The sequence below is a fragment of the Haliotis rufescens genome, unplaced genomic scaffold (genome assembly GCF_023055435.1).
Source record: "Haliotis rufescens isolate VD_foot unplaced genomic scaffold, xgHalRufe1.0.p SCAF_3, whole genome shotgun sequence".
Lineage (NCBI taxonomy): Eukaryota > Metazoa > Mollusca > Gastropoda > Lepetellida > Haliotidae > Haliotis > Haliotis rufescens.
Genome location: NW_025964001.1, coordinates 11419359 through 11444694, shown reverse-complemented (window position 1 = coordinate 11444694; position 25336 = coordinate 11419359). Strand labels below are relative to the sequence as shown.

The 25336-nt window shown below is 42.5% G+C and overlaps 2 protein-coding genes across 4 annotated transcripts; one reads left to right on the top strand and one right to left on the bottom strand.

The window, feature by feature from the left end:
- Positions 1-601: 601 nt before the first annotated feature.
- LOC124146622 (esterase LipI-like) lies at positions 602-12951 on the bottom strand. Of its 2 annotated transcripts, none has more exons than XM_046516979.2 (8): positions 12305-12951; positions 10127-10259; positions 9360-9481; positions 6724-6818; positions 5265-5359; positions 2111-2250; positions 1250-1336; positions 602-678 (listed from the first exon to the last, which is right to left on the bottom strand). In XM_046516979.2, exons 1-8 carry the CDS (start codon positions 12597-12599, stop codon positions 608-610), a joined length of 1038 nt encoding a protein of 345 aa, XP_046372935.2. In that variant the 5' UTR covers positions 12600-12951; the 3' UTR covers positions 602-607. The 2 variants fall into 2 exon arrangements, with proteins under 2 accessions (XP_046372935.2, XP_046372936.2); XM_046516980.2 differs by having other exon boundaries at positions 12374-12900.
- A 3607-nt stretch (positions 12952-16558) lies between these two features.
- LOC124146623 lies at positions 16559-23898 on the top strand. 2 transcript variants are annotated; one of them, XM_046516982.2, is made up of 2 exons: positions 16559-16670; positions 19957-23898. In XM_046516982.2, the coding sequence occupies exons 1-2, from the start codon at positions 16663-16665 to the stop codon at positions 21497-21499; spliced, it is 1551 nt and encodes a 516-aa protein (XP_046372938.2). In that variant the 5' UTR covers positions 16559-16662; the 3' UTR covers positions 21500-23898. The 2 variants fall into 2 exon arrangements, with proteins under 2 accessions (XP_046372938.2, XP_046372939.2); XM_046516983.2 differs by lacking the exon at positions 16559-16670 and adding an exon at positions 16797-16874.
- Positions 23899-25336: the final 1438 nt, after the last annotated feature.

Genomic DNA, 25336 nt, shown 5'->3' with positions numbered 1-25336 from the left:
TTACGGCTTTACTGCGGTTCCGCGAGAGTAGCAGGGTAGTTTGGCAAAACATTGGCGCTTACAAAATGACCTCTGTACGCTTGTTCTCGTATCGTACCGGTCTGGTACTGCAAAGATATGACGAACATTATAACGGAAAAAGAGATACCGTATTCGACGTAATAAGCTCCCGGGTCGCTCTCAAAAATCTCAAAAAGGAGGCTCTGATTTGAATGTAATTTTGGTGAGAAAAAAAAAGAGTTGAAAGATCGTAAATTTCGTGGTTTATGCTGACAAGTGTGTGCGTATCATACATGAAAGATATATTTTTCAGAATTTAATTGCCCATATAATTCAGGGTGCATATAACACACGAGTGCGTATTTTACACGAATAAATAAGTCTTGTGTACATTAATCGGAAGGGGTGCTAATTGGGATTGTTCACAAGCCAATATAATACCCAATATCGCCGTGGGCTCTTATTAAAGCGGGGCGCTTATTACGTCGAATACGGTAAGTATTTGTGAGCAATAGCGTACATCGTCTGCTCAGTTAAGAGTCACGGGCCCTATATGTGTTTTCTGCCTGTATCCCTTCATAGAGCTTCGTGGTTTTGATCCTTTTTCTCAGTGACTAAATTTGCGGATGAACCTTGTAACAGCTTCGTAGGACAAACGGCAGTTCACTTCATAGTTTCCTAAAAACGATAAAAGGACGTGATGATAACAATGTATTTACCTGATTAAAGTTCCAAATCAGAACAATATGCGATATAGTTTGAAAGTGATAATACATTTTTTATTTGATTATAAATGACTCTGGTTATCGTTATAACCGTAACATTGTCGCATCACAAACTGAGCGAAATGCTACAGAGCATGGGTCTTAGCCTTTCTATAGAGAATAAATTCAGAGGACCTTGACCTTCTTCTTAATCAGTAACGACAACGTTGTTTCATAATGCATGAGTAGGGCAGATTGATGGAACAATTTACACGTCTGCCATTAAGAATTTAACGTCGAGCAGCGATAACGATGAATTGTATTCCCCTTTTATCAGATATATAGCGAATCCAAATCATCCTGAGACGAGACTGAGGCAATTATCTGTTCCGAGGAACTAGCAAGAAGTTTGCAAATTTGAGTTAGTGAAAAGGATAGATGGACGTTATCAGCACGCACCGTAATAGTCACATGCTGTTTATAATGTTATAAAGTTTTCGTGACGGTGTCTACCTGTACAAGCTATTAACTGTTTAACTTATTACCTGGCATGTGGAAAAATGCATGGGGCGCCCCCTGGAGTGTGATGCAGTCAGTTGTGACGCCAGCAGACGATAATTTATCCCGATAGGCTATGGAAAGCATACACATCATTTGAAATATATATTCAAACTCACTGGGGCTTGTAACGCAAAAAATAGCAGCTTCAAGATATATGGCCACAACCAGTGTTTATATAAGAATCCTTTTATATAAAACCCTGTTTTCAAACTGAACTGAATTATATGATTATGACAAAAGGGCTTAGGCAGAAGAGTGTCATCGGGAAACTGTCAGACCAATACACACACCCAAATGTGTGAGACGCACTATGTATATACAGGCAGGACATGACATAAGGTAAAACCAGCATACAAATAGTCTAGGAGTGAGTGAGTGAGTTTGGTTTAACGCCGCTTGGAACAGTTTTCCAGTTAAATAACGGCGTGTCAGCTTAATGTGGGAGGAAAGCCCGAAGTGATGCAGGTCTCAGACGTTTACCACTTCGGTGAAACCCACGAGCACGGGTATGGTGCTGACAAACCTAGAAACATATTCGGGGCGAACCGGGAAAATAGTCTAGGAGGACGCTTGGACACAAAATACAGAAACATTCTCTGTGAAATATAATCATAATTTAATTTTAGATAATTTTCATGCGTTGTCCTATGACCTTTGTATTTTTGTTCATGAATCCCTAAGACTGAAGGTTTATGTCATTATTTGGGTAATAGCCAAGCTTAAAATCCGCTTTTTGGTACACAGATACATATCAAGATTACTGTCGTTATTTAAGCACGTAAGCTAACGTCCTTAATTCCCCGAGTCCGTATTGTTAGATCATGCACTGCACTTAAGTCACCTACCGTATCCACAATCTCTTAGAGGGTCCAGTTCTGCTATAACAAATATTGCCGGTGGCAGGCGACTGAAGTCTTTGTGTAGTAAGGGAGAGTAGCGGGGATCTTTCACTTCTTCAGGGGAGGTGAAGTGAAGGTCCTGGAACCTACAACAACCATACATGATGGAGAGGCAAACGTCAGACCTGCAGACATCAGAGAAGCAGAAAACAGTGACCAGCAGACATCAGAGATAAGCAGACGAAGTAAACACGCAAACATCAAACACAGCTGGACGACAGTGAGTCACAAATATCAGGGAGAGGAAGTCGACAGTGAATTGCAGACATCGGACACAGACAGAAGACAGTGATCTGCAGACAGAGAGAATCAGACGAAAGTGACTAACAGACATCAGACACAGACAGACGACAGTGATTTGCAGACATCAGAGAGAAGCAGACGACAATAAACACGCAAACATCAGACACAAGCAGACGACAGTTACTTGCAGACACCACAGAGAATTTATACGACAGTGACTCACAAATATCAGAGAGAGGCAGTCGACAGGCAGACGACAGTGATTTGCAGGCGACAGTAAACATGCAAACATCAGACAGTGACTTGCAGACACCACAGAGAATTTATACGACAGTGACTCACAAATATCAGAGTGAGGCAGTCGACAGTGACTTGCAGACGTCAGAGACAGGCAGACGACAGTGATTTGCAGGCGACAGTAAACATGCAAAATCAGACACAGGCAAACGACAGTGACTTGCAGCCATCAGAGAGAAGCAGGCGACAGTGACTTCCAGACATAAGGGAGAAGCAGACGAAAGTAAACATGCAAACATCAAACACAGGTAGACAACAGTGACTTGCAGATATCAGATATAAGCAGAAGACAGTGAATTGCAGACATCCTAGAAAAGCAGACGACAGTGAATTGCAGACATCAGAAAGAGGCAGACGACAGTAACTTGCAGACATCAGAGAGCAGCAGACTACAGTAACTTGCAGACATCAGAGAAAGGTAGACGACAGTAAGATGCAAACAACAGACACGGGCAGACGAAAGTGACCAGAATACATCAGAAGCAGACGACAGATAACGTGAAAACATCAGACACAGGCTGGCGACAGTGACATCAGAAAGAAGCAGGTGACAATAACTTGCGGACATCAGAGAAAAGCAGACGACAGTCACTGGCAGAAATCATACAGAAGAAGGCAATAGTGACTAGCAAACATCTGAGAGAGGCAGACCAGACGCAGATATGAGAGAAGGCACAGTCCTAAGCTAAAGTCAAACGTCAGTAACATGCAAACATTAAAGAGAGGCAGACGACAGTGAGTCACAAATATCAGGGAGAGGAAGTCGACAGTGAATTGCAGACATCAGACACAGACAGAAGACAGTGATCTGCAGACAGAGAATCAGACGAAAGTGACTAACAGACATCAGACACAGGCAGACGACAGTGATTTGCAGACATCAGAGAGAAGCAGACGACAATAAACACGCAAACATCAGACACAAGCAGACGACAGTTACTTGCAGACACCACAGAGAATTTATACGACAGTGACTCACAAATATCAGAGAGAGGCAGTCGACAGTGACTTGCAGACGTCAGAGACAGGCAGACGACAGTGATTTGCAGGCGACAGTAAACATGCAAACATCAGACAGTGACTTGCAGACACCACAGAGAATTTATACGACAGTGACTCACAAATATCAGAGAGAGGCAGTCGACAGTGACTTGCAGACGTCAGAGACAGGCAGACGACAGTGATTTGCAGGCGACAGTAAACATGCAAAATCAGACACAGGCAAACGACAGTGACTTGCAGCCATCAGAGAGAAGCAGGCGACAGTAAACATGCAAAATCAGACACAGGCAAACGACAGTGACTTGCAGCCATCAGAGAGAAGCAGGCGACAGTGACTTCCAGACATAAGGGAGAAGCAGACGAAAGTAAACATGCAAACATCAAACACAGGTAGACAACAGTGACTTGCAGATATCAGATATAAGCAGAAGACAGTGAATTGCAGACATCCTAGAAAAGCAGACGACAGTGAATTGCAGACATCAGAAAGAGGCAGACGACAGTAACTTGCAGACATCAGAGAGCAGCAGACTACAGTAACTTGCAGACATCAGAGAAAGGTAGACGACAGTAAGATGCAAACAACAGACACGGGCAGACGAAAGTGACCAGAATACATCAGAAGCAGACGACAGATAACGTGAAAACATCAGACACAGGCTGGCGACAGTGACATCAGAAAGAAGCAGGTGACAATAACTTGCGGACATCAGAGAAAAGCAGACGACAGTCACTGGCAGAAATCATACAGAAGAAGGCAATAGTGACTAGCAAACATCTGAGAGAGGCAGACCAGACGCAGATATGAGAGAAAGGCACAGTCGTAAGCTAAAGTCAAACGTCAGTAACATGCAAACATTAAAGAGAGGCAGACACGCTGTTAATAATAAACAATAGCTGGACCTAACTTAGGTGTTTACTAACGTGCCTAGTCTAAAGTTTGATGCATTGGTTTGGTAACATTGTAACACGACGATGTGACACATCCTGTCAGGTCCTGGTCCCGTGAAGATTCCGGGCTAGAATTGGTCTTCAGCAACCCATGCTTGTCGTAAGAGGCGACTAACAGGATGGGGTGGTCAGGCTCGCTGACTTGGTTGATGCATGTCACCGTATCCTAATTGCGCAGATCGATTCTCATGATGACAATCACTGGATTGTCTGGTCCAGACTCGATTATTTACGGACCGCCGTCATATAGCTGGAATAGCGCTGAGTGCGGCGTTAAACAATAACAACAACAACCTGTCAAGTCCTGAATTTGTTGCTTAGAATTTGTCAGCTACTGATGTTGTTTCAGCAAATATGGTTCACTGGATATGTGTAGCTGCTGCAACATTTCATAAGGATCCACAATGGTTACTGAGACTGGAAACAGAACATTGTGACCTGTCTAAATGTGTGCCCACACCTAGTAATCCTGACGCGTGTACACTGCAAGTGCACAGGCCAAGCTCTGCGTGATAAAGATGTACCATAGCGGACCTCCGTGATGCAGGTCCGATGTCCCGGATACAATGTAACACGCCATTCTATCATCGGCCCCTTCCCGACTTACCACTGAATCATGCTTTGGTTAAGTCCTGGTGTTGTGGCAAACTCGCTGAAAGATGGCTGTGAGCACGTGTGGTCCGTCATAGGGTACACTAGAACCTAAAACAAGACCAGTTCATCTACTACCACTGTTTTTATTTCATTGGTTCTGTAAGTATCAGGACAATACAGCCATGGTATATCTATACGGCCTTGGAAAAAGAGTTGAGGTTCTCCTTAAAATTGTTTGGCTCCTATTTTCGTCGAGTAGGGCTATAGCTCTACCATACCTAAATGTCCATATATTCTGATTGTAACTGTGCTATGAAATGTGCCTACATGTAATTACGGTAAATCATTTCAACAAGGGACTGTCGGGTAGCCTTGTGGTTAAAGCGTTCGCTCGTCACGCCGAAGACCAGGGTTCGATTCCCGACATGGGTACAATGTGTGGAGCCCATTTCTGGTGTCCACCGCCGCGATATTGCTGTAGAATTGCTAAAAGCGGCGTAAAATCATACTCACTCACTTACTCATTTCAACACTCCATCGAGCACTGCATCTGGCACTCACCTTGAAATCCGCGTTGACCTTGAAATCCTTCAGCTTCTCCTTCAACCCCAGCGAATCGTAGTGATACTTACCCCCGAATACACCAGCTTTTTTACCTGAAAGTCGAGATCTCGCACCTCTACCTGACTAGAGTTACTTGCTCCTGAATTTACTCACCTGATTGTGATGCACGGACACCCTTCTCCTTCGCTGGGTTCCTCCAACACCAAATCGATTTTGGTTACCTGCCCCTGAAAACACAAGCCTGGAAGTCGACGTTGACGTGGTGCCAGACGGACGCCGCCAGATTTTCCCCTACAGTTACCTGCCCATGAATACACACGCCTCCCACCTGTAAGTCGACGTTGACGTGGTAACAGACGGACGCCGCCAGATTTCCCCATGCGCTGTCGCGTCCAACACCAACTCGACTAGAGTTACCTGCACCTGAATACACAAGCCTCTCACCTGGTAGTCGACGTTGGCGTGGTAACAGACGGACGCCGCCAGGTTTCCCCATGCGCTGTCTCCTCCAACACCAACTCTATTGGAGTTACCTGCCCCTGAATACACAAGCCTCTCACCTGGAAGTCGACGTTGGCGTGGTAACAGACGGACGCCGCCAGGTTTCCCCATGCGCTGTCTCCTCCAACACCAACTCTATTGGAGTTACCTGCCCCTGAATACACAAGCCTCTCACCTGGAAGTCGACGTTGGCGTGGTAACAGACGGACGCCGCCAGGTTTCCCCATGCGCTGTCTCCTCCAACACCAACTCTATTGGAGTTACCTGCCCCTGAATACACAAGCCTCTCACCTGGAAGTCGACGTTGGCGTGGTAACAGACGGACGCCGCCAGGTTTCCCCCTGCGCTGTCTCCTCCATCACCAACTCCATTGGAGTTACCTGCCCCTGAATACACAAGCCTCTCACCTGAAAGTCGACGTTGACTTGGTGACAGACGGACGCCGCCAGGTTTCCCCCTGCGCTGTCGCCTCCAACACCAACTCGACTAGAGTTATTTGCCCCTGAATTTAAAACAATAGAGTTTTTAATTAGCTAAATAACAATGTATTTTTTCCGACAATTGAGGCTTTAAAAAATACCACTTGAACAATAAAGATAGAATAAACGTTATAAAGGCTACAGGTTTCTTACATGAGCAACACTGAGAGACCCGGTGTTCACTTGCGGTAAAGGCATACCCGTATACTGGAAGCTGGAGCAGCGCTGTAAAGAGCTTTTAACTTTAAACAACAGGTGGAATGAGGGTCAATGGCCACTTGAAATGGGATAGTTCTCAAAGTTACGAAAAAGTAATACTTGCATGTTCAGAACTTAAATAGATGAGGTACAGAAAAAGGTTGAAACGGTTTACATTTAGAAAGTTTGATGAGAAATTCCGGAAACAAAATGAATCTGTCGTTGTCTGGTTGTATTGTCTTTGCTTGCTTATCTTACAAAAAGCAGCTCTGGGCTCTGGGCCCTGTTCCGTAGAGCGATCTTAGTGTGAAGGTGATCGTAACTTACATACTTTAACATAGACTTAAGGCAATTGAAGTGCTAAGATTGCTTTGTGGAACGAGGCCCTGGTCAAAGACTTGACTAAGCAAGAAAATCCCTACACGCAGCAGTTTGACACACTATTGTCGTACCTCTTGGGTGAACGTCGTAAAACCTTAACATGAAGTGTTTGAAAAATCGAAGGTTAGTTATCAGTCACAGAAGTAATTTGGCCATATTTATAAAGATCATTTCCTATATTTGACTGTTCGAGTGGCCCAAGAACGTGACATGGTCGACTGCCTGTCATCGTCTCGTGGCAATTTGCATCTTTGTTCATAATAGCAATCGTTAGTTTGTATGGAAATCTCCGGGGGGAGAATTTGTACGGGGGAGAGTTTATACCGGGACACCGGCGACATAGCTGGAATGTTTCGGAGTGTTGTGTTAAACACCAAACAAACACAATCAGTCAGACTGTATAGAAGCTCTGGATAGAATCCATACAAGATTTTATATCTTAGGTGTGAATGTCAGTTTGGAGTCATTAGTAAATATTGGTTCGGGTGGAGTGGAAAACTCTTGGTGCCATGTTAATAAAATTACCATTGTGCACATACCTACGGGTGCTTTGGTGCGTCACGTGATGACAACATTGCAAGACAAGAACGCAAATATTAAAGATGAAGTAGACTTTTAAACTTCAGCTCCATAGTGATGGGAAACTCGTGGAGCCAGCTGGACACCTTGAGGCATAACTCTAAACTCCTTTTTTTTCTAAAGTTTCTTCAGTTTTTTTCAAGTGAACAATTGACTTTCCTTTGCACGTGTTTGTGACGGTGTCGCCGGTGGTAGCAGGATACGGTAACCTTTTCGCTAACACCTACTTAGAAGTGATCCATAAACACATTCTTATGATATAGTTGGAATAGTACAATGGACTCTGCTTTTAGTAGATATTTCTTGTGATAATGGAAATGGTTTTTGTCACTTTTATTTTATATGTTGTCTTATTCTGACAATGAAACATGCGTTATACCATTACTTCCTACAATCATCTAGATTGTCACAAGACAGCAGAAATCAATTATTATGAATACATATAATCGTTCATCTTCCCAAGGCAAGGGAGTTAACTGACTTTAAAAGTCCAGTTTCCACCCTTGCCGAACTAGGCTGGAATTCCTGGGCTCGACCGTAGCGCCACCAATGGTTATTACGAGTGATGTTCCTTCTAAGCCTCTCCTATGGACCAATCAGATTCCACCTCTCGTATCACTTGCATTTGTTTCAAACAAAATGGTGGCGCCCAGTCAAAACGATCTGATTGATAATCAAGATCTATATTGTGATAAAACGGGTCTTACATAGCGAAATGCATCAAATCACGTGAGCAACTTGATTAAAAACATGAAAAGACTTGGAAAATATCTGTTGACAACGAGTTGGCGGTGCACATGCTTTGCAAATCCTGCAATCGACAGAAAACTGCACGACATTTTACAAACCGGATTTCGATTTCGGTGCGCGATTTTGATTGGACTATGCATAGACTCGTAAGCCCAGCCAAAATGTAACTCCATAATACCAGCCTAGTTCGGCAAGGGTGGTAACTAGACTTTTATAGTCAGTTAACTCACTTGCCTCGGGAAGATGATAATCGTTATATGTTTGGAGTAAATTAGAGAGTTTGCTTTTACGCCGCATTTAGCAATATTCCAGCAATATCATGGCAGGGGACAACAGACATGGCCTTCACACATTGTACACATGTGGGGAATTGAACCCAACTCTTCAGCACGTCGAGCGAACGCTTTATCCACTAGGCCACCTACAACACCTTGGAGTAAATGAAGAGTATTTATGCAACATTAAGTTGCCAAGGGTCTCGGGTTATATTGACCAGAGAGAAAAACACCAATCACCCATTTCAGAGCAGTGTGGGACCTCTGGTCCTGCTTCTGAAACCTGGTCTAATTAAAGGGTAATTCCGCCAGTAATGGATCACCTTTCTATAGGGGTTCACATTGATCTGAAGTTGTGTAATTGAAAGGAGACACGTGTACCTATGAGTGCCTTGTTCATGCAGACCCATCTAGTGACGCACTCCACGTCCTTGAACTGTGCAGGGAACCTGTGTTCCGGTGCCAGGCGGTACTCCGTGTTCACCACTATACAGGGCGTGTCTCTGAAACACATCAGCAGGTGCCCGTCATAGGTCGCAACATAAGGGTGGGAGGCAAAATACATAACAGACTACGACATGCATTAGGCTTTTTTTCATACAATCATAGCTTATGTAACCGGAGATGATGATTGCTGACATGTAAGTAAATACTCAATGGTTGAAAAATATTATGTGGAGCCATGTGTAGTTTAATAGTTGTATTTGTTTTTACATCTAAACTTCAAAAAGAACTGTATATACACGGTACTGTCACATGGTCAGGTTCGTCGACTTGGTTGAAACTTGTCATCGATCCCAATTGCGTGGATCGATGCTCATGATATCAATCACTAGATTGTCTGGTCCTGACTCGATTATTACCAGACCGCAGTCATATAGCTGGAATATTGCTGAGTGCGGCGTAAAACAACTAGCCATCCAACAAACCAACATGAATTTCTAAATGGGTGAACGAGATTTACTGCCTCTCTTGCACTTCCGGGGATGAAGGTCAACGCATTGGTGATAGAGGTATATTTTAACCCAAGTGATTGTTTCTATTTTTATAGAAATCATTCATATTTGTTTGTCAATATTGTCTTTCGTGAAACAGCTTTCCTTTCATAATGAAACACCAAACATCGAAAAGAAAATAACAAAACGTACCTGGCTATTAGTTTACAGGTGACATCATAAGCCTGTCTGGAGCCTACCACCATTCCTCCACCGTGGAAGTAGACGAGCACTGGGGCTGTGAGGGGGCAGATGGAGTCCTTGTACACGCTGACAGCAACGCCCTCTGGGCACAGTCAAGGAGGGGATGTAGACATATAACATGGTAACATTCGGCGCTAAGGTGGGTGAGTATGGTTTTAAGTTGCTTTAAGATATTTTTCAGCCATAACACGGCGGGAAATCGGCTTACAGCATTGTACTCATTTGGGAATCGAACCCCGGCCTTTCGTGTTACGAGCGAATGCTTAAAACTGCTATAGGCTTCCCCAACGCCTTTACCACTAAAAGACATGTGGGGCACCACAATTATAAAACATTAAGGCGGTTGTTTTTTTAGATGTGTATTAATCCTAATAGTATTCAAAACTCTGTCATTAATTTTCGTTAGAGAATATCTTCTCCTCATACTGTTTCTCTTGTCAGAGTGGACATGTTTTATATCTGACATTTTATATCATACCACAATAAGGCCAAGTCAACTCCATTGCGTAACGGGGCGGTCGGGTAGCCTAGTGGTTAAAGCGTTCGCTCGTCACGCCGAAGACCCGGATTCGATTCCCGACAGGGGTACAATGTGTGAAGCCCATTTCTGGTGTCCCCTGTCGTGATATTGCTGGAATATTGCTAAAAGTGGTGTAAAACCATACTCACTCACTCAATCATTGCATACCTTATATTTGCATGTATATGTTACTTGCATTCGCGTTTATTTCAAGCACAAAGTCATTTGTTCAAAAACTTATGAACTTAATGTGGTTCTTTCAATACAGTGTAAATCAAATTGAACAAAACATTAATAAGGTTTTTCTTGTATGCTATTAGCAATACAATATAGCAATATTTGTAATATAAACATTATATGAAAACGATCTAGGTGGCCTGTCGGTTATATATTCCCGTCTGAAGTAAAGAAGTAAAGTTGACTGATATGTTGATTTCATAATCATGTTTTAAGACATTTTTGTGTTTAAGATATGAACCTTTTTGTGTACGGCCTTGACCTTGGACGTAGATAGTAAAGATAAAATTCAACGATTGAGGGGCCACGTGTCTGTTGACAGCAGTATCGTAAATAATGCGTCGTGACTACGCGTACATATATCTGTATTCATGTCACCACTTCAAATGAACGTGACTGATCATACCACATATCAATCCTTGTGTGAGTGTATTGCTGCGTCACTGTAAGTACAGTTCGAGGTAGCGAACGTTTTTTTAACGCCGCAGTCAGCATATTCCAGCGGTTTCACGACAGTTTGTAAATTATCGAGCCTGGACAAAAAACACGTCATCGGAAGCGGATGACACATGAAGGAGTCGTTAATAGCCTGACTACCTGGTCCATTTTGATCGCCTTTAGGGACAAGCATGGGTTACTAGGAGCCAATTCTAAACTGCATTATCAACACCGGGTGTTATTACGTCGCTTAACGTCGTCGACGTTTTATTTGTGGCATCGTCATTATCATCAAAATGTTTAATACTGGCTGTGTATTCAGCCCGTCATCGGGAGACAACGCCGCTCATCAAACAGTTATGCAAGAGCTAAGAGCAGGAGAGATATATACAGCGATGTAATTAAGTTTCATCATTTTCGTAAACTGTCATATTAGTGGCGTGATTGCGGCAATTATGGTGACATGAATCCGCTGTAAGTGTAGTCGGTGTGTTGTGTTGGACTGATAACGTGCGAAAGATCTGGGTTACTTGCCGGGTAAAACCACTGTCCCACTGATCCGCATCTATCACCTTGACCTGTCATGGCCGTTCACTGGGCACATATAACTGAACTGGTCTGTCGAGCAAACAGCCGACATGAATACCCGTTAATTATTTTCTGCTGTGTATACGGCGGTACCCATCATGCCCATACGACAGTGGCGAAAAGCCATCATCAAGATTACACTTTGCAAAAATAATTTACGTGAAATTATTGTTTGATTATCTTACGCTTGCCTCCGAAAACACGACGAAGTCCATGCATGTTTGAGATGTAACTATTTATGCCATAGAACTTGCAGGTAGCAAACGACTTGCTTGTTATATATAAAATGCAATAAATAACAGCATAGCGAAGTCTCTCGTTGAACGAAAGGACCCCTGTCGTACCTTTTTTTCCACTGATAAGAATGGGCAAGATAAGAGGGCCCTCGTCTCTGTGTGTAAATACGGCCTTACCCGGACAATGAACGGACGGAACTGTGAATTCCTTGATGCTGCCTTTGAATTCAGTGTCTCCCGCGTAGAAAAGTGACGTCTGCAAGTTGGCTTCACGCGCTTCCTCCACACTGAGCTCTGGATAGGGTCTTGCTCCCCTCTCTTTTTGTTGGCGAAAAAACGCAAGGGTCTCCTCGTGGATTTTATACTTCTGCCCCGCCTCCCCCCACGCGTCTAAAGTCGCCATGTTGGTGTGATAGTCAGAGGCAGACGACCGTAAGCATATGGAAGAAATCTGCTCGATCAGTTCATATGCAGACGACAAGCGTAAGTGAGCAGGTTCTCTGCACTGTCAGGCGGACAGATATCGGGCGTTGAGGACAGTGTATTGAAGCTGTCGTCTCCCTGTTGAGGGACACGCTGGCATGATTTCAGATTAGGGGGTGTCAGATGTGAAGATACTTCAAAATACAAGATCATTGTCCATAGTTCATGATATGGGTGGCTGTTGTGACTCTCGGACAGAATAGCACACTATGCTTGTCGTAAGAGATGACTGTCTAGATCTATATATAGAGTGCTGTGGGTAAATTAGTAAGTATGGTTTTCGCCGCTTTTAGCAATATCACCCCCGGGAACACCAGAAATGGGCTTCATACATTGTACCCATGTGGGGAATGGAACCCGGGCCTTCGGCGTGACGAGTGAACGCATTAACCACTAGGCTATCCCATCGTCCCCTTATATATAGAGGACCGGGTGGTCACAATGCGTGTGACGTGAGTGACTGTTGTCAACCTCCTCAGCCAGCGTGGATCGTGCCCATACTTGAGATTCAGTCACTGATTTCCCTGACGCAGACTCGATTATTCACAAGCCGCTGTGACATTGCTGAAGGATTGTGACTGCTACGTCAACAATATTCACTCACTCACACGTGGGGTACTGATGACACCTATATCTGAAACATAACTGAGACTTTTCTCCTCACAACAAACATGAGGATATCATTATTACAGTGCACTAGATTCACAAGGCAACTTTATTTAACCCTCTGACATTTTACGCCATGTTGAAGGTCAATTCGACTTTTCAAAAGATGATTTTAAAAACGTTAAAATGAAAGTGTCATTAATGAATACATTCAGCTAACAAATTAAAATGGCGGCCCTTCTTCCGTGCCCGATCACCCTTGTCGAACAAGAAATTGCCATTCGTGAAATATTTATAGGTCAGATTAGGTGTCTATCGGTTTGGGGAAGTGGCTATGTTGGCTATTGGTATGGGGGTGGGTCTTTTTTAGTTTGAGATTAGAGTTTGTTTTGGTAGGGCTAGCTGGGAAGCCCTCTTCTTCAACCGGTATACAAGACATACATTAGAAGGTATATTCTCTTCCCTTCAACTGGTATATAAGACTTATACACTCTTCAAAAATAGAAACGCACAGGTAGATTTTTAGTAAATTTATTGTACCTAATAAAGTCGATATATTTTATTTAATATCATAGATACAAATATGAAATTTGGAGCTCGATAGTCACATGTTTGTCGTTGTGAAAGGCATTGAAAACTGTTCATTGGCATGTCACATAAGGCCACAAGGTTACGCTGAACTCGTGTGACCGCCCCGGGCAGCATTCACGGTTCTGCATCTCCTCGGCACTGCTTGGCCAGTTTTGGAGTGACTGCGGCGTGTTCTGACGTTGACGTACACGTCGATCGAGTTCATCCCAGATGTGTTCGACTGGGTTGAGATCTGGAGATCTCGACGGCCAGGGCAAGACGTTGATATTGGCAATGTGAAGGTAATCTACCGTGACACGAGCTGTGTGCGGTGGAGCGTTGTCCTTTTGAAACAGTTCCCTCTGGCGGTCAATGATTTGAAGAAGGTGAGGTTGAAGAATTTGATTCATGTAGCGATTTGCTGTCAAATTTGCCTGAACCACAACCAAGTCAGATCTCGTGGTGTAGGATATGGCCCCCCACACCATGACAATACCGCCACCGAAATTGTCGAATTCACGTACACAATGTGGGGCAAAACGCTCATTTCGACGACGATAAACACGTTGTCTTCCATCTCGCCGGTGAAGAAGAAATCGTGATTCATCGCTACACTCATGGCCTGTTTCTCAAATCCCAAGGCTGTAAGGTATGGAACCAACGCAAACGTCGCTGTCGATGGATCTGTTGCAAATCAGGGATGATAACTGTTCTTCTGGGTCGGATTCCAGCCTCGCGAAGATGATTCCTGACAGTTTGGTCCGATATCCTCTTCAAACCAGGGAAGCGTCCTGCACTCTCCGTAGCTGTGGCATTGCGATGACGTAGGTGGAACAGTTGAATGTAGCGATCCTGTGCAAGAGTGGTAACTCTTGGTCGGCCGGTTCTCGGACGGTCTGCAGTGGAATTGAACTGTGTGTATCGGTCCATTGAATTGGCGTGTAACAGAAGACTGCGATTCCCCTCTTTGGATACGTACTATGGCGATGTTCCAATCGGCAGCCCTGAGTCTCGGCATTTTCGAACTTGAAAAATGTTGACAATTGAATGACAAATTATTGGCTTGCCTTTTTATAGCCACTACCACGAGTTACGAATGCCATAACTTGCACATGCATTTGGCTTTACTGTTTTCCTCCATGACATTTTGTCCATGTGTGAAAACAATGCCGTTTAAGACATTGCAAATCAACAATGCCTGCGTTTTGACGCACCGTTTGTCGAATATCAGGCCACCAACATTTTCCAATAACATATATCCAATTTATATACCGGATTTTTTGTGTAGTCAGGTTCAATGAACTACAAACAACCTGTGCGTTTCTTTTTTTAAGTGAGTGAGTGAGTGAGTTTGGTTTTACGCCGCTTTTAGCAATATTCCAGCAATATCACGGCGGGGGACACCAGAAATGGGCTTCACACATTGTACCCATGTCGGGATTCGAACCCGGGTCTTCGGCGTGACGAGCGAACGCTTTAACCACCAGGCTACCCGACCGCCCCCCTCTTTTTTTAAGAGTGTATATTAGAAGGTATATTCCCTTCCCTTCAACTGGTATATGACGGCATGTATATTAGGTAGTATATTTTTGCTACTGGTATACGAAGACATATATTAGGAGGTATATTCCCTTACCTTCTAATGGTATACGAAGACATATATTAGGAGGTATATGCCCTTCTCTAGCCTTGCTCCAAGTCTGTGCTGAAAGTCCAAGAATGTGTAGTAATTCTATCCTTCTCATAGGGGGGGCGGTCGGGTAGCCTGGTGGTTAAAGCGTTCGCTCGTCACGCCGAAGACCCGGGTTCGATTCCCGACATGGGTACAATGTGTGAAGCCCATTTCTGGTGTCCCCCGCCGTGATATTGCTGGAATATTGCTAAAAGCGGCGTTAAATCAAACTCACTCACTCACTCACCTTCTCATAGGCAAGTCTAAATATGTAGACAACTCGTTCTTATTATTTACATAATCTAGAAAGTATGATTTAAACTAATAAAAATATTGCTTTCGAGACTTGTGCAGGGCTATCCCTTCCCTTCCACTGGTATATGATGACATATTTATTAAACAGTATATTTCCTTCAACTTGTATACGAAGACATATATTGGGATGTATATTCCCTTCCCTTCAAATATTATACGGAAACATATATATTCCCTTCAAGTGTAATTACAATTTTAAGCCACGAGTTACTGTTAGGCATTGGCATTATCTTGAAATGTCAACACCGTATCATGAAATTTCAAATTATTGGTAACTTGCATTTTCAAATTTATAATTTCGAGAAAGCATAAAAATGGTATGGCCCTAATTTGTTTCCGTAGGGACACATCCCTGTCCTATTAAATATATTTGACGATACATGTTTGGGGCATATTTCCTTTGTATCTTTTATTAATTTGTTACATTCCCTCTCACTCTCTAAAGTACCAGTTCTACTGAAAGTAGTCCCTTCATAACTGTACTAGTTGCTGGTGTAAAACATATGCCTTGTGTCTCGTCACGCGGCGTCCTGTGTGTAATTATGATGCTGAACGTATTACAATATAGATGTTATTGTCTCCAGAAAACTGTTGGCAAATCTGTAAATAGTCGTTCCATAATATTGAGACTCTGTCGTCGGTTGCGCTAAAATATAAATAAACACAACATTCGTTGTTTACTTTCAAAGAAAGTCACATGATATCCAGTCATGGAGAAGTACGCTTACTAAAAATAGCACAGTTTCTGGAGAAAGCCTAATTCTTGTTTCTAGTGGTCAGTATTGATACACAGGACTTGTAAGAGCTAGTCTGTCAGGGTATGTCAAGGTAAGTGTGTTAATTATGTCTCTTGACCGCTGAATGTATTTCTCGATCACCTCCAAGGCAACGAAGCATTGCACAAATAATTACATCAGTACGGCTGTGGGATCGCGCATTGATCCGGACTGTCCACGTCGATGTTAGCGTCCGGTGGGACGTTATATGTTGTTAACATGTATCGTGTGAAAGTTCGTCATCTCATGAAGCTCTGTAAGTTTGAATTGTTGTACCATGTTGGTGGTTTGGCGTTTAGGTATCGGTTACATGGTGTTTCTTTGAGGGGATATAATTACTTCCGGGCAAAGAATGTATACACCCATGTTTGATGGTGGCTAAACATGAAACAAAACAAGAAATGGTTATTCGATGATGATGTGTTTGACAGACAGACAGAATATTTTATTTTCGTTTCGCCCCAGGAAGGGATAAACAACATATACAACAATATATAACTGAGCCATCCCTTGCAGGATTATGAGAGACGTAATTATATACACGTACTATTTAGTATAAAATATAACATATACATACGGGTCACAGATATTCCATGCATCATATCAATGAGTATCTCACAACAGGCGACATGGTCATGACGTCTTAGGGAAGATGGGGTCACAGTTTCACACTTCACAGTGTTAAGAGACATTAAATAAAGGTTTTACATTTAGGAGAAATAAATAAAGGTTTTAGTTACATTTAGGAGACATTAAATAAAGGTTTTACTTACATTTAGGAATATAAATAAAGGTTTTTGTTACATTTGGGAGACATTAAATAAAGGTCTTACTTACATTTAGGAGACATTAAATAAAGGTTTTACTTACATTTAGGAGACATTAAATAAAGATTGTGATTTATTAGGGGACATTAAATATATGTTTAGTTACATTTAGGAGAAATAAATAAAGGTTTTAGTTACATTTAGGAGACATTAAATAAAGGTTTTACTTACATTTAGGAATATAAATAAAGGTTTTAGTTACATTTAGGAGACATTAAATAAAGGTTTTAGTTACATTTAGGAGACATTAAATAAAGGTTTTACTTACATTTATGAGGCATTAAATAAAGATTGTGATTCATTAGGGGACATTAAAAAAATGTTATAGTTACATTTAGGAGACATTAAATAAAGGTTTTAGTTACATTTAGGAGACATTTAATAAAGGTTTTAGTTACATTTAGGAGACATTAAATGAAGGTTTTAGTTACATTTAGGAGACATTTAATAAAAGTTTTAGTTACATTAAGGAGACATTAAATGAAGGTTTTAGTTATATTTAGGAGACATTAAATAAAGGTTTTAGTTACATTTAGAAGACATAACATACATATTGTTGGTTACATTTTGGGGACAAAAAAAGCTGATAGTTACATTTAGAAGATATCAAATACAGTTTTTAGCTACATCTAGGAAACATAAAATACTCGTTGTTCGTTACATTTAGGAGACATTAAATAAAGGCTGGGTAGCCAGTAGTAATGTTAACAGGCATGGCAGGTGAGTTTTCAAAAGATATATAAAGGTTTATATCTACTGTTAACTTCGGATGTCAACTGGGTGTGAGTTCCGTAGCAGTCGAGATGTCTTTCCCAGCATCTGTCACCAAGTGATGAGCATGATGAGAGTATTGTAAGTAAATGCTTACCAACGTACAGCAGGGCTCGCGTAGGATAAACTCATGTTGTAAATATTAGTGGAAAGTAATAAACATATGTCAGTTCAATTTAAGGGTCGTGTTCGCGATTTTAATGTTTGTTTGTTGTTTAACGCCGCTCTCAGCATTATTCCAGCTATATGCCGGCGGTCTGTAAATAATCGAGTCTGGACCAGATAATCCAATGACTGACATCATGAGCATCTATCCACGCAATTGGGATCGATAACATGCATCTACAAAGTCAGAGAGCCTGACCACCCGATCGTGTTTGTCGCCTCTTGCGACAAGCATAGTCGCCTTTTTCGGGAAGTATGGGTTGCTGAAGACCTATTCTACCCCGGATCTTCACGGGTCGCGATTTTAAGGAACTTTTGGGGACAATATACATATTGCTATTGTTACATTGTGAGTACATAAACATGACCGTTCAGTTGTAGGGCCAGGTTACTCTGACTGAATGGGTGAGTGAATGTTTTACTCTCATTCAGCAATATAACAATTATGTCACGGTGAGGTGGCACGGGTGGTCAAGTCGTCTTAGGCGCCGTTATTCGCTGTGCAGAGTTGCGTCCCTTGGGGACACCAGAAACCGAAGATTGTGGGTTTCGAATCCCGGTTCGCCCCGATTATGTCTGTAGGTGATCATCATACCTGTGCTCACCAAGTGTTAAACATCTGTGACCTGCATAACATCGGGCTTTCCTCACACATAAAGCTGACACGCCGTGACATTACTGGAATACTGTTCAAACCCAACTCACTCACTAAATCGTTATGTCACATGTCTGGGTCTGGGTACCATGACAAACAATCAGACAAGTCATCTTCTAAATGTACGGATGTACTGGGTGTCTATTCTGACTAGGAATCTTCAAGAGATCGATATACTTCAAACAACAACGACCTAAAAACTAAACGAGCCTATCAACTTGTGGAGAAAAATACAGTAAACTACGTTTATAACGAACTGACGGATATAACGAACTTATTTTTTAGTCCCGGCCATTTGATGTATATATGCTGTTTATATGTTTATAACGAACTACGGTTATTACGAACTGGTCCCTTTGAGTTCGTTATAACCGTAGTTTACTGTAAAGAAATCATACCTAAGTAGTTCATCACTTTGGTGAAACCCACACGCACTGGTATCACCTTGACAGACAAAGGATCATCAGTGGGATGAATCTAGGATTTGAACGCCCAACTAGTAGCTGTTGATCTGGCAACTAAGGGAGACAACCCTGCACAAAGAGTTGATGCTTCTTGGACCACTGGCTACCTATTCGAGCTAGGATCTACACCATGTATACATGGTCTTGAGGTGTATATATGTGTGGTCTGTGTTCAGAGCATTACCTGTCACCTTGTACTGGTCCCTCCATGTTCACCACATGACATTGTCTGAAAACAAACACAAAACCATGCAACATTCACATGCATCTGTGTCATATAACGCAGTATGCATATTTTGTATGTTATAGGGATACCAATAGTAGTGTGCAGCTGCAGTCCTAAGTTTAGACTTTCTATAGAGTAAAATATTTCGTGTGTAGTAACATATTTGTTCATTTACTTGAATACATGATTGAAATTCAATGTTAATATGCATGTTTTCCTTTATAATACAGGATGGCAGATCCAACTCTTAACGCCCTGGTGAATAGCGTGTCCAGTCACCTTGAACCACGAGAAGTAATGGATTATTTATATCAGGAACATGCGCTCAGCGAGGAGGACATGGACTTGGTCAATGTGAAGGTCACACGTAAAGATAGATGTCGTCTGCTGGTGGAGAGACTGACTTTCAGGGACAACAAGGTCAAGGCCTTGAAAACATTTGTGGACAGCTTGAGGTCGGATTATAGTTTTTTGGTGTCACCGGTTGCTGCTTCCGTCAAATCTGTTATTTCGTCAATCCATGAGACTGCTGCCATCCAAACACGCTCAGTTTCAGTGGTTGCCCCCATCCGTGATAGTTCCACTGACTCAGACGACGAAAACTCATTTACAAACAGGCGACATGCAAAAACAAAGGGAATCATTGCGCGCCCGTTGCCGAAATCGGGAGTAATCATAGACAGGAGAGTCCATCGTGTATTCAACATCCTGAGTAACTCTCTCAACAAGGGAGACTACTCGCAGTTTCGCGACAATTCCCAGAAACTGATGTCGTGTTGTCGATGTCCGGCAGACGTGCGATGCACTGTCCTCTACCTACAGTGTTGTCAGTCCTTGTTTCAGAACGACCTGAGTCAAACTAAATTGTTGTGTCAAGAAGCATCAAAATTGTTACAACATACCAGCAACCCCCTCGGATTCTCTGTGGACATTCTTTCCAAAAAAGCGTGGAGATATTTTAAACTTAACAAACTGAGTAAGTTAGAGAGTTGTCTTCGAGACGCCATGCAGCTGATTCATCAAGATCCACTAAGTTGCTCCGGGAAAGCGGCAGGGTGGATATTTGTTGATCATGCAAGACTATTGACATCTATCCTCGAAGTAGCTAGTCCACGTCGAAGTCACAATCTTAGACAACAAGCGCTCCGCAGTTTGGAGGAGGCAATAGAACACTTCAAAAGAGAAAACAGCAATGATGGACTCTTTGGGCAATCTCTCGCCTTCGTTAAGTATGCCTCACTTCTTCTCCAATGTGGGGAGAGTATGCAGTTTTCTGGGCTGAACCTCAATTCATTAAGTGTGGATAAAGCCAAGGATGTTTTGCGGATTGTTGAAGAATCGGAAATTGGCGTCCCTGAGATTCTTCGAGTGACGTACTACACAGCAATGTCGGACCTTCGTTACCGCCAGCAGAACGTCCAGCGGGCTCTAGAGTACGCTGCAGACGCCTCGGAACTGTCGGGAAGACTTGGAATGTGCGAGGAGCAAAGAAACGCAGGCACAAGGGTAGACTTCTACCAAACACGAAGAAGTAAAGAACAAGTAACCTTAATCACGGCAGATATCGAGGCAATATGGGCAGAGAGTGCCAGAGAAGCAGACGCAGACGACACATGTGTACCGGTTTCAGAAACAAAGAAGGTCGGATCGGATAAGCGATGTAAGAAAAGTAACTGGATAAGGGAGGTTATGTTGTGGGTGCGCTTCGTGGCTCTACTTTTGTGCATCATGGTGGGGTTTGTCACGCCACTTACGCTCAAAGATGTGCAGTAGGATCCATGACAACAGTTTGACCTACGTGCGTTGTGCAACTTGTAAATTGGGTCACTTGTAATGAAATTATGTCGAACACAAAGAGTCTACAGTTTTCAAAAGAAACCAGACACTCTGTTTCAACCAATAGGTGAATACTACTAGTCTGCTGGTTAGAAACGATGTTGCAAAGGAAGCAGTGCTCAATAAGTCTTCTGTGGAAATCTCGTTTAAGGTTTGTCATGAAAGTGTTTAAGTCTTTAACTTTCGTATAAAATGACATAAGCGAACAATGTCTCTACTTGCTGGGGCTTTCCAGCCTTATACGGGTGGCGGATACGATCCCAACTAAACATGCAGAGTTTATCAGCAATAGAGTGTTGCAGCATGGTAGAGAGTAGTACACAATTATCATCAAAAGCAGGGAATTGTATGGTGAGGGATAAAAGGGGCATGTGAGGCTACTTACTATCGGTCATTTACTGGACAACAATTATGGTCAACAAAACGTCCGTTGTGCGGTGCTTGGTAAGGTTTTGCATACTGTTTAATGCGGATCTCAAGGAGATGTTGAATTAAATGTTTAAATGTATGTGATTAGGCGTGACGAGTTATGTTGACCAACAATGTCAGATCTTGACTTGATTTAGTCACGAATCAAATCTTTATTCAGCCCATTGCTGAATATATTATACACACCTGGAAAAAACGTTAAGCACCCCCTCCTGTTGTAGCTATGAGTTTTTAAACCTGTGCCCTGACCCCAAATCTTTGGCATACAAAGCAGAACATTTCATTGTGTGTATTATTGGCAAAATTGGTACGCGATTTAAGTATGGAGCTGGAGGGTTCCCTATATTGTTATGGCTCGTAAGATGCTAACTACAAATGACCAATATGGCTTTAACAGGACTGTGTAACCACCACTTGCCCTGATAACCGCTTGAACATTCTCCACATGCCCCCAGTGACTGATGCGTTCCTGGGGTAGGTTTTGCCATTCTCAGTGCAATGCTTGTGACAATTCCTGTCGTTTGACTACTGTTGGGTCCAGGTTCGCGCGACAGTGATTATCTTTGTCATGGGGCACTAACTTTTTCCCACGTGTATCCATGACGGACTACTTGGGGTTTTTACATTCTGTTTCAGTATTCAGTTTGTTACTTTAACGCCTATTATCGTTTGGCACATGGATTGTTAGTTCATATAACATACGTTTTGTTATATCATGTCAATATAGTGCAAAATCATATTTTTGATTGTGTGTATTGTAACACTTCAGCATTTTAGCTGAACACTATATCTTTCCTTTACAGTGGCGTTATCGAGCCTTTCACTGGGTGGTGCAATATCATCGTTTCAGTTGACTCAAAGAGTACATTTATGTCACAGTAGCCAATATGTTTAAAACAAATATCAGATTTTGCTTGGGATGTTCCGGTAATTGCTTCACACACCAAAGGGACTACTAATGACCTGTCGAGATAAATAGTGGGATATATATGAAAATCCCAAACGTTGAGTATGTATTATAACTCAACGTTGCCCCCTTATAAACCTCAATTTGATGAGGATATTTGAGTTGCAAAATATAGAGCAAGGAACCTTTTATTTTGAGCAAATATTTGTTTATGAGGGTTATTCCAGGGTATTAACCCTTCCAGGGTTGGAACATTGAGCTGTCTTACATATTGCTTTGCCTTACACTTCGATAACACTGTTGTTCAAAAAGCAAGGAACTTTCTATACTTTGGTGTATTAAGAACAAATACAGTAGTTATGTGACACTGTAGATTATTACGGCTACATTTTAAAGGTGTGGCGAGGCACTAATATAGTGACGTCTGTGCGCGTGCGTGTGCGTGCGTGCGTGTGTGTGTGCATGCTTTATGCACTGTTAGTTTTATGGTGCTAGCCCACTGAGATACCAGGCCGCAGTTTAACATGAATACCCCACTCAGACATAGAATACTCCGATCTCCGACCAGTCCTTGTTTTTTACCCTTAATGCAGAGCGCCAGACAGGAAAATAACGTACCATTTTTAGCGTCTTTCGGTATGAACCACCGACCATCTCCGGGCGCTATCAACGAGACCACAGAGGTGGTCGCTACATAGTCATTGGCTGGATACACCTAACTGAGTGTCTACATGTACTTTGCTCCCTTTGGCGATTGCCCATTCTAAACGGCATTTTCAAATAAAACCTTTTCCTATTTGAAAACTTAATTAATTTCTCGCCTTGAAAGTATCGTGCAGTGTTAAAGCTTAGAACCGTGTCTTGTGTCCAGTAGGGTTGTTTGTGTTATTACGTTGTTACTGTTGTGTTTTTGGAAACAATTGCATGGTCACTTTTCATTTCATTATCTAAAATATAGTTTTGAGACTAATAAATGGGGTGCCGGTTTGCTTAAATGGGACATACATGGTTTGGTTATTATTATTATTATTATTATTATTATTATTTTGAATGTGTCACAAAAACTAGAGCTACTTTTGCATGGACGAAATCAAACCGTATCCACCATTTACAAGGATAGAGCTTGGTTTAACCCTTTCAACAGTAGTTCAGTTACATGGCGGTGGGTTAGCTTAATATGAGAGCTACGCCACTATTGTTTTTGTTTTGTTTGTTTGTTGTTAAACGCCGCACTCAGCAATAGTCCAGCTAAATAATCGCGTCTGGACCAGACAATCTAGTGATTGACATCATGAGCATCGATCCACGTAATTGGGGTCCGATGAAATGCATCAATTAAGTCAGCGAGACTGACCACCTGATCCCGGTCGTCGCCTATTACGACAAACGCGACAACTGACGCATGTCTTGGTCATTTACCACAAGCACCGATATGGTGCTTCCAATATAAGAATGACAATGCGAGCAAATCTGGGATTCGAACCACGACCACTGAATGATAACACGCCCAAGGGGTGCAACTCTGCCAAGCGAATTGCTGCTTGTACGAAGCGTGATCGCAGGAATGCCAAAATATTCAGGAACATTTTGACAGGCCATATCAATTGTCAATGGGGGTTTCCATCTCCATAATCATCTATCGTCTGCTTAATGGTGAGTTGAAATGGGGTTTAACGTCGTGTTCAAGATTATTGAACGTCGCTATATAAGTGCAAAATTCTTGAACACGACGATAACCTCAATTTCACCTTACCTCAATGAGACGCTTTTAACATTATTCCAGTTATATCCTGGCGTGTCAGCTCAACGTGGGAAAAGGCCCGAAGTGAAGCAGGTCTGACTTTAACCACTTCGGTGAAACCCACGAGCACGGACCGTCGGGTGTGGTGTCGACAAACCTAGAAACAATCGGGGCGAACCGGTATTTGAACGCACAATCATAGGTTTCTGGCGTGCCCAAGGGACGCAACTCTGCACAGCGAATCGCGGCGTCTAAGACGACTGGGCCACCCGTGCCACCCTCACCTCAAAGAGAGGCGTAATTCTACACACAAACATACATACCAGGTATGGATGAAAACGTCCACGCCAAACTACGATTGACTGTTTGAGTCTATTGCTGATTATGTTTCACTTTTTGTGAGTTTTCCCAGGACGTTCAACCTTGATATCATGCAGTTGCCCCAGGAGATAAGCTTAATATTGGTCATTAATGGTCAGGCCTTTCGGGAGGAAGTCACCTATTAGGAGGATCCCTTTGGGATCCCAGAAAACCGAAGACATCATGTTGCCAGCTGATGAAACAGGGTTTGCTATAGGAGGAGACGTTTAATGGTTCCATTAACTGTAGTTTAGTCTCTGGCTGATGTGAACCCAAGAGTTATCCATGGTTACAAATCGCTGAAACACATAAGCTGGGTCTTCTTCAAAACGACAAG

Coding starts and splice junctions, on each gene's coding strand:
- LOC124146622 (XM_046516979.2), bottom strand. CDS start 12,599: ATGGCGACTTTAGACGCGTGGGGGGAGGCGGGGCAGAAGTATAAAATC. Junction 10,260..12,304: donor TCTTATCAGTGGAAAAAAAG/GTACGACAGGGG, acceptor GACTGTGCCCAG/AGGGCGTTGCTGTCAGCGTG. Junction 2,251..5,264: donor AACCAAAGCATGATTCAGTG/GTAAGTCGGGAA, acceptor TGGTTGTTGTAG/GTTCCAGGACCTTCACTTCA.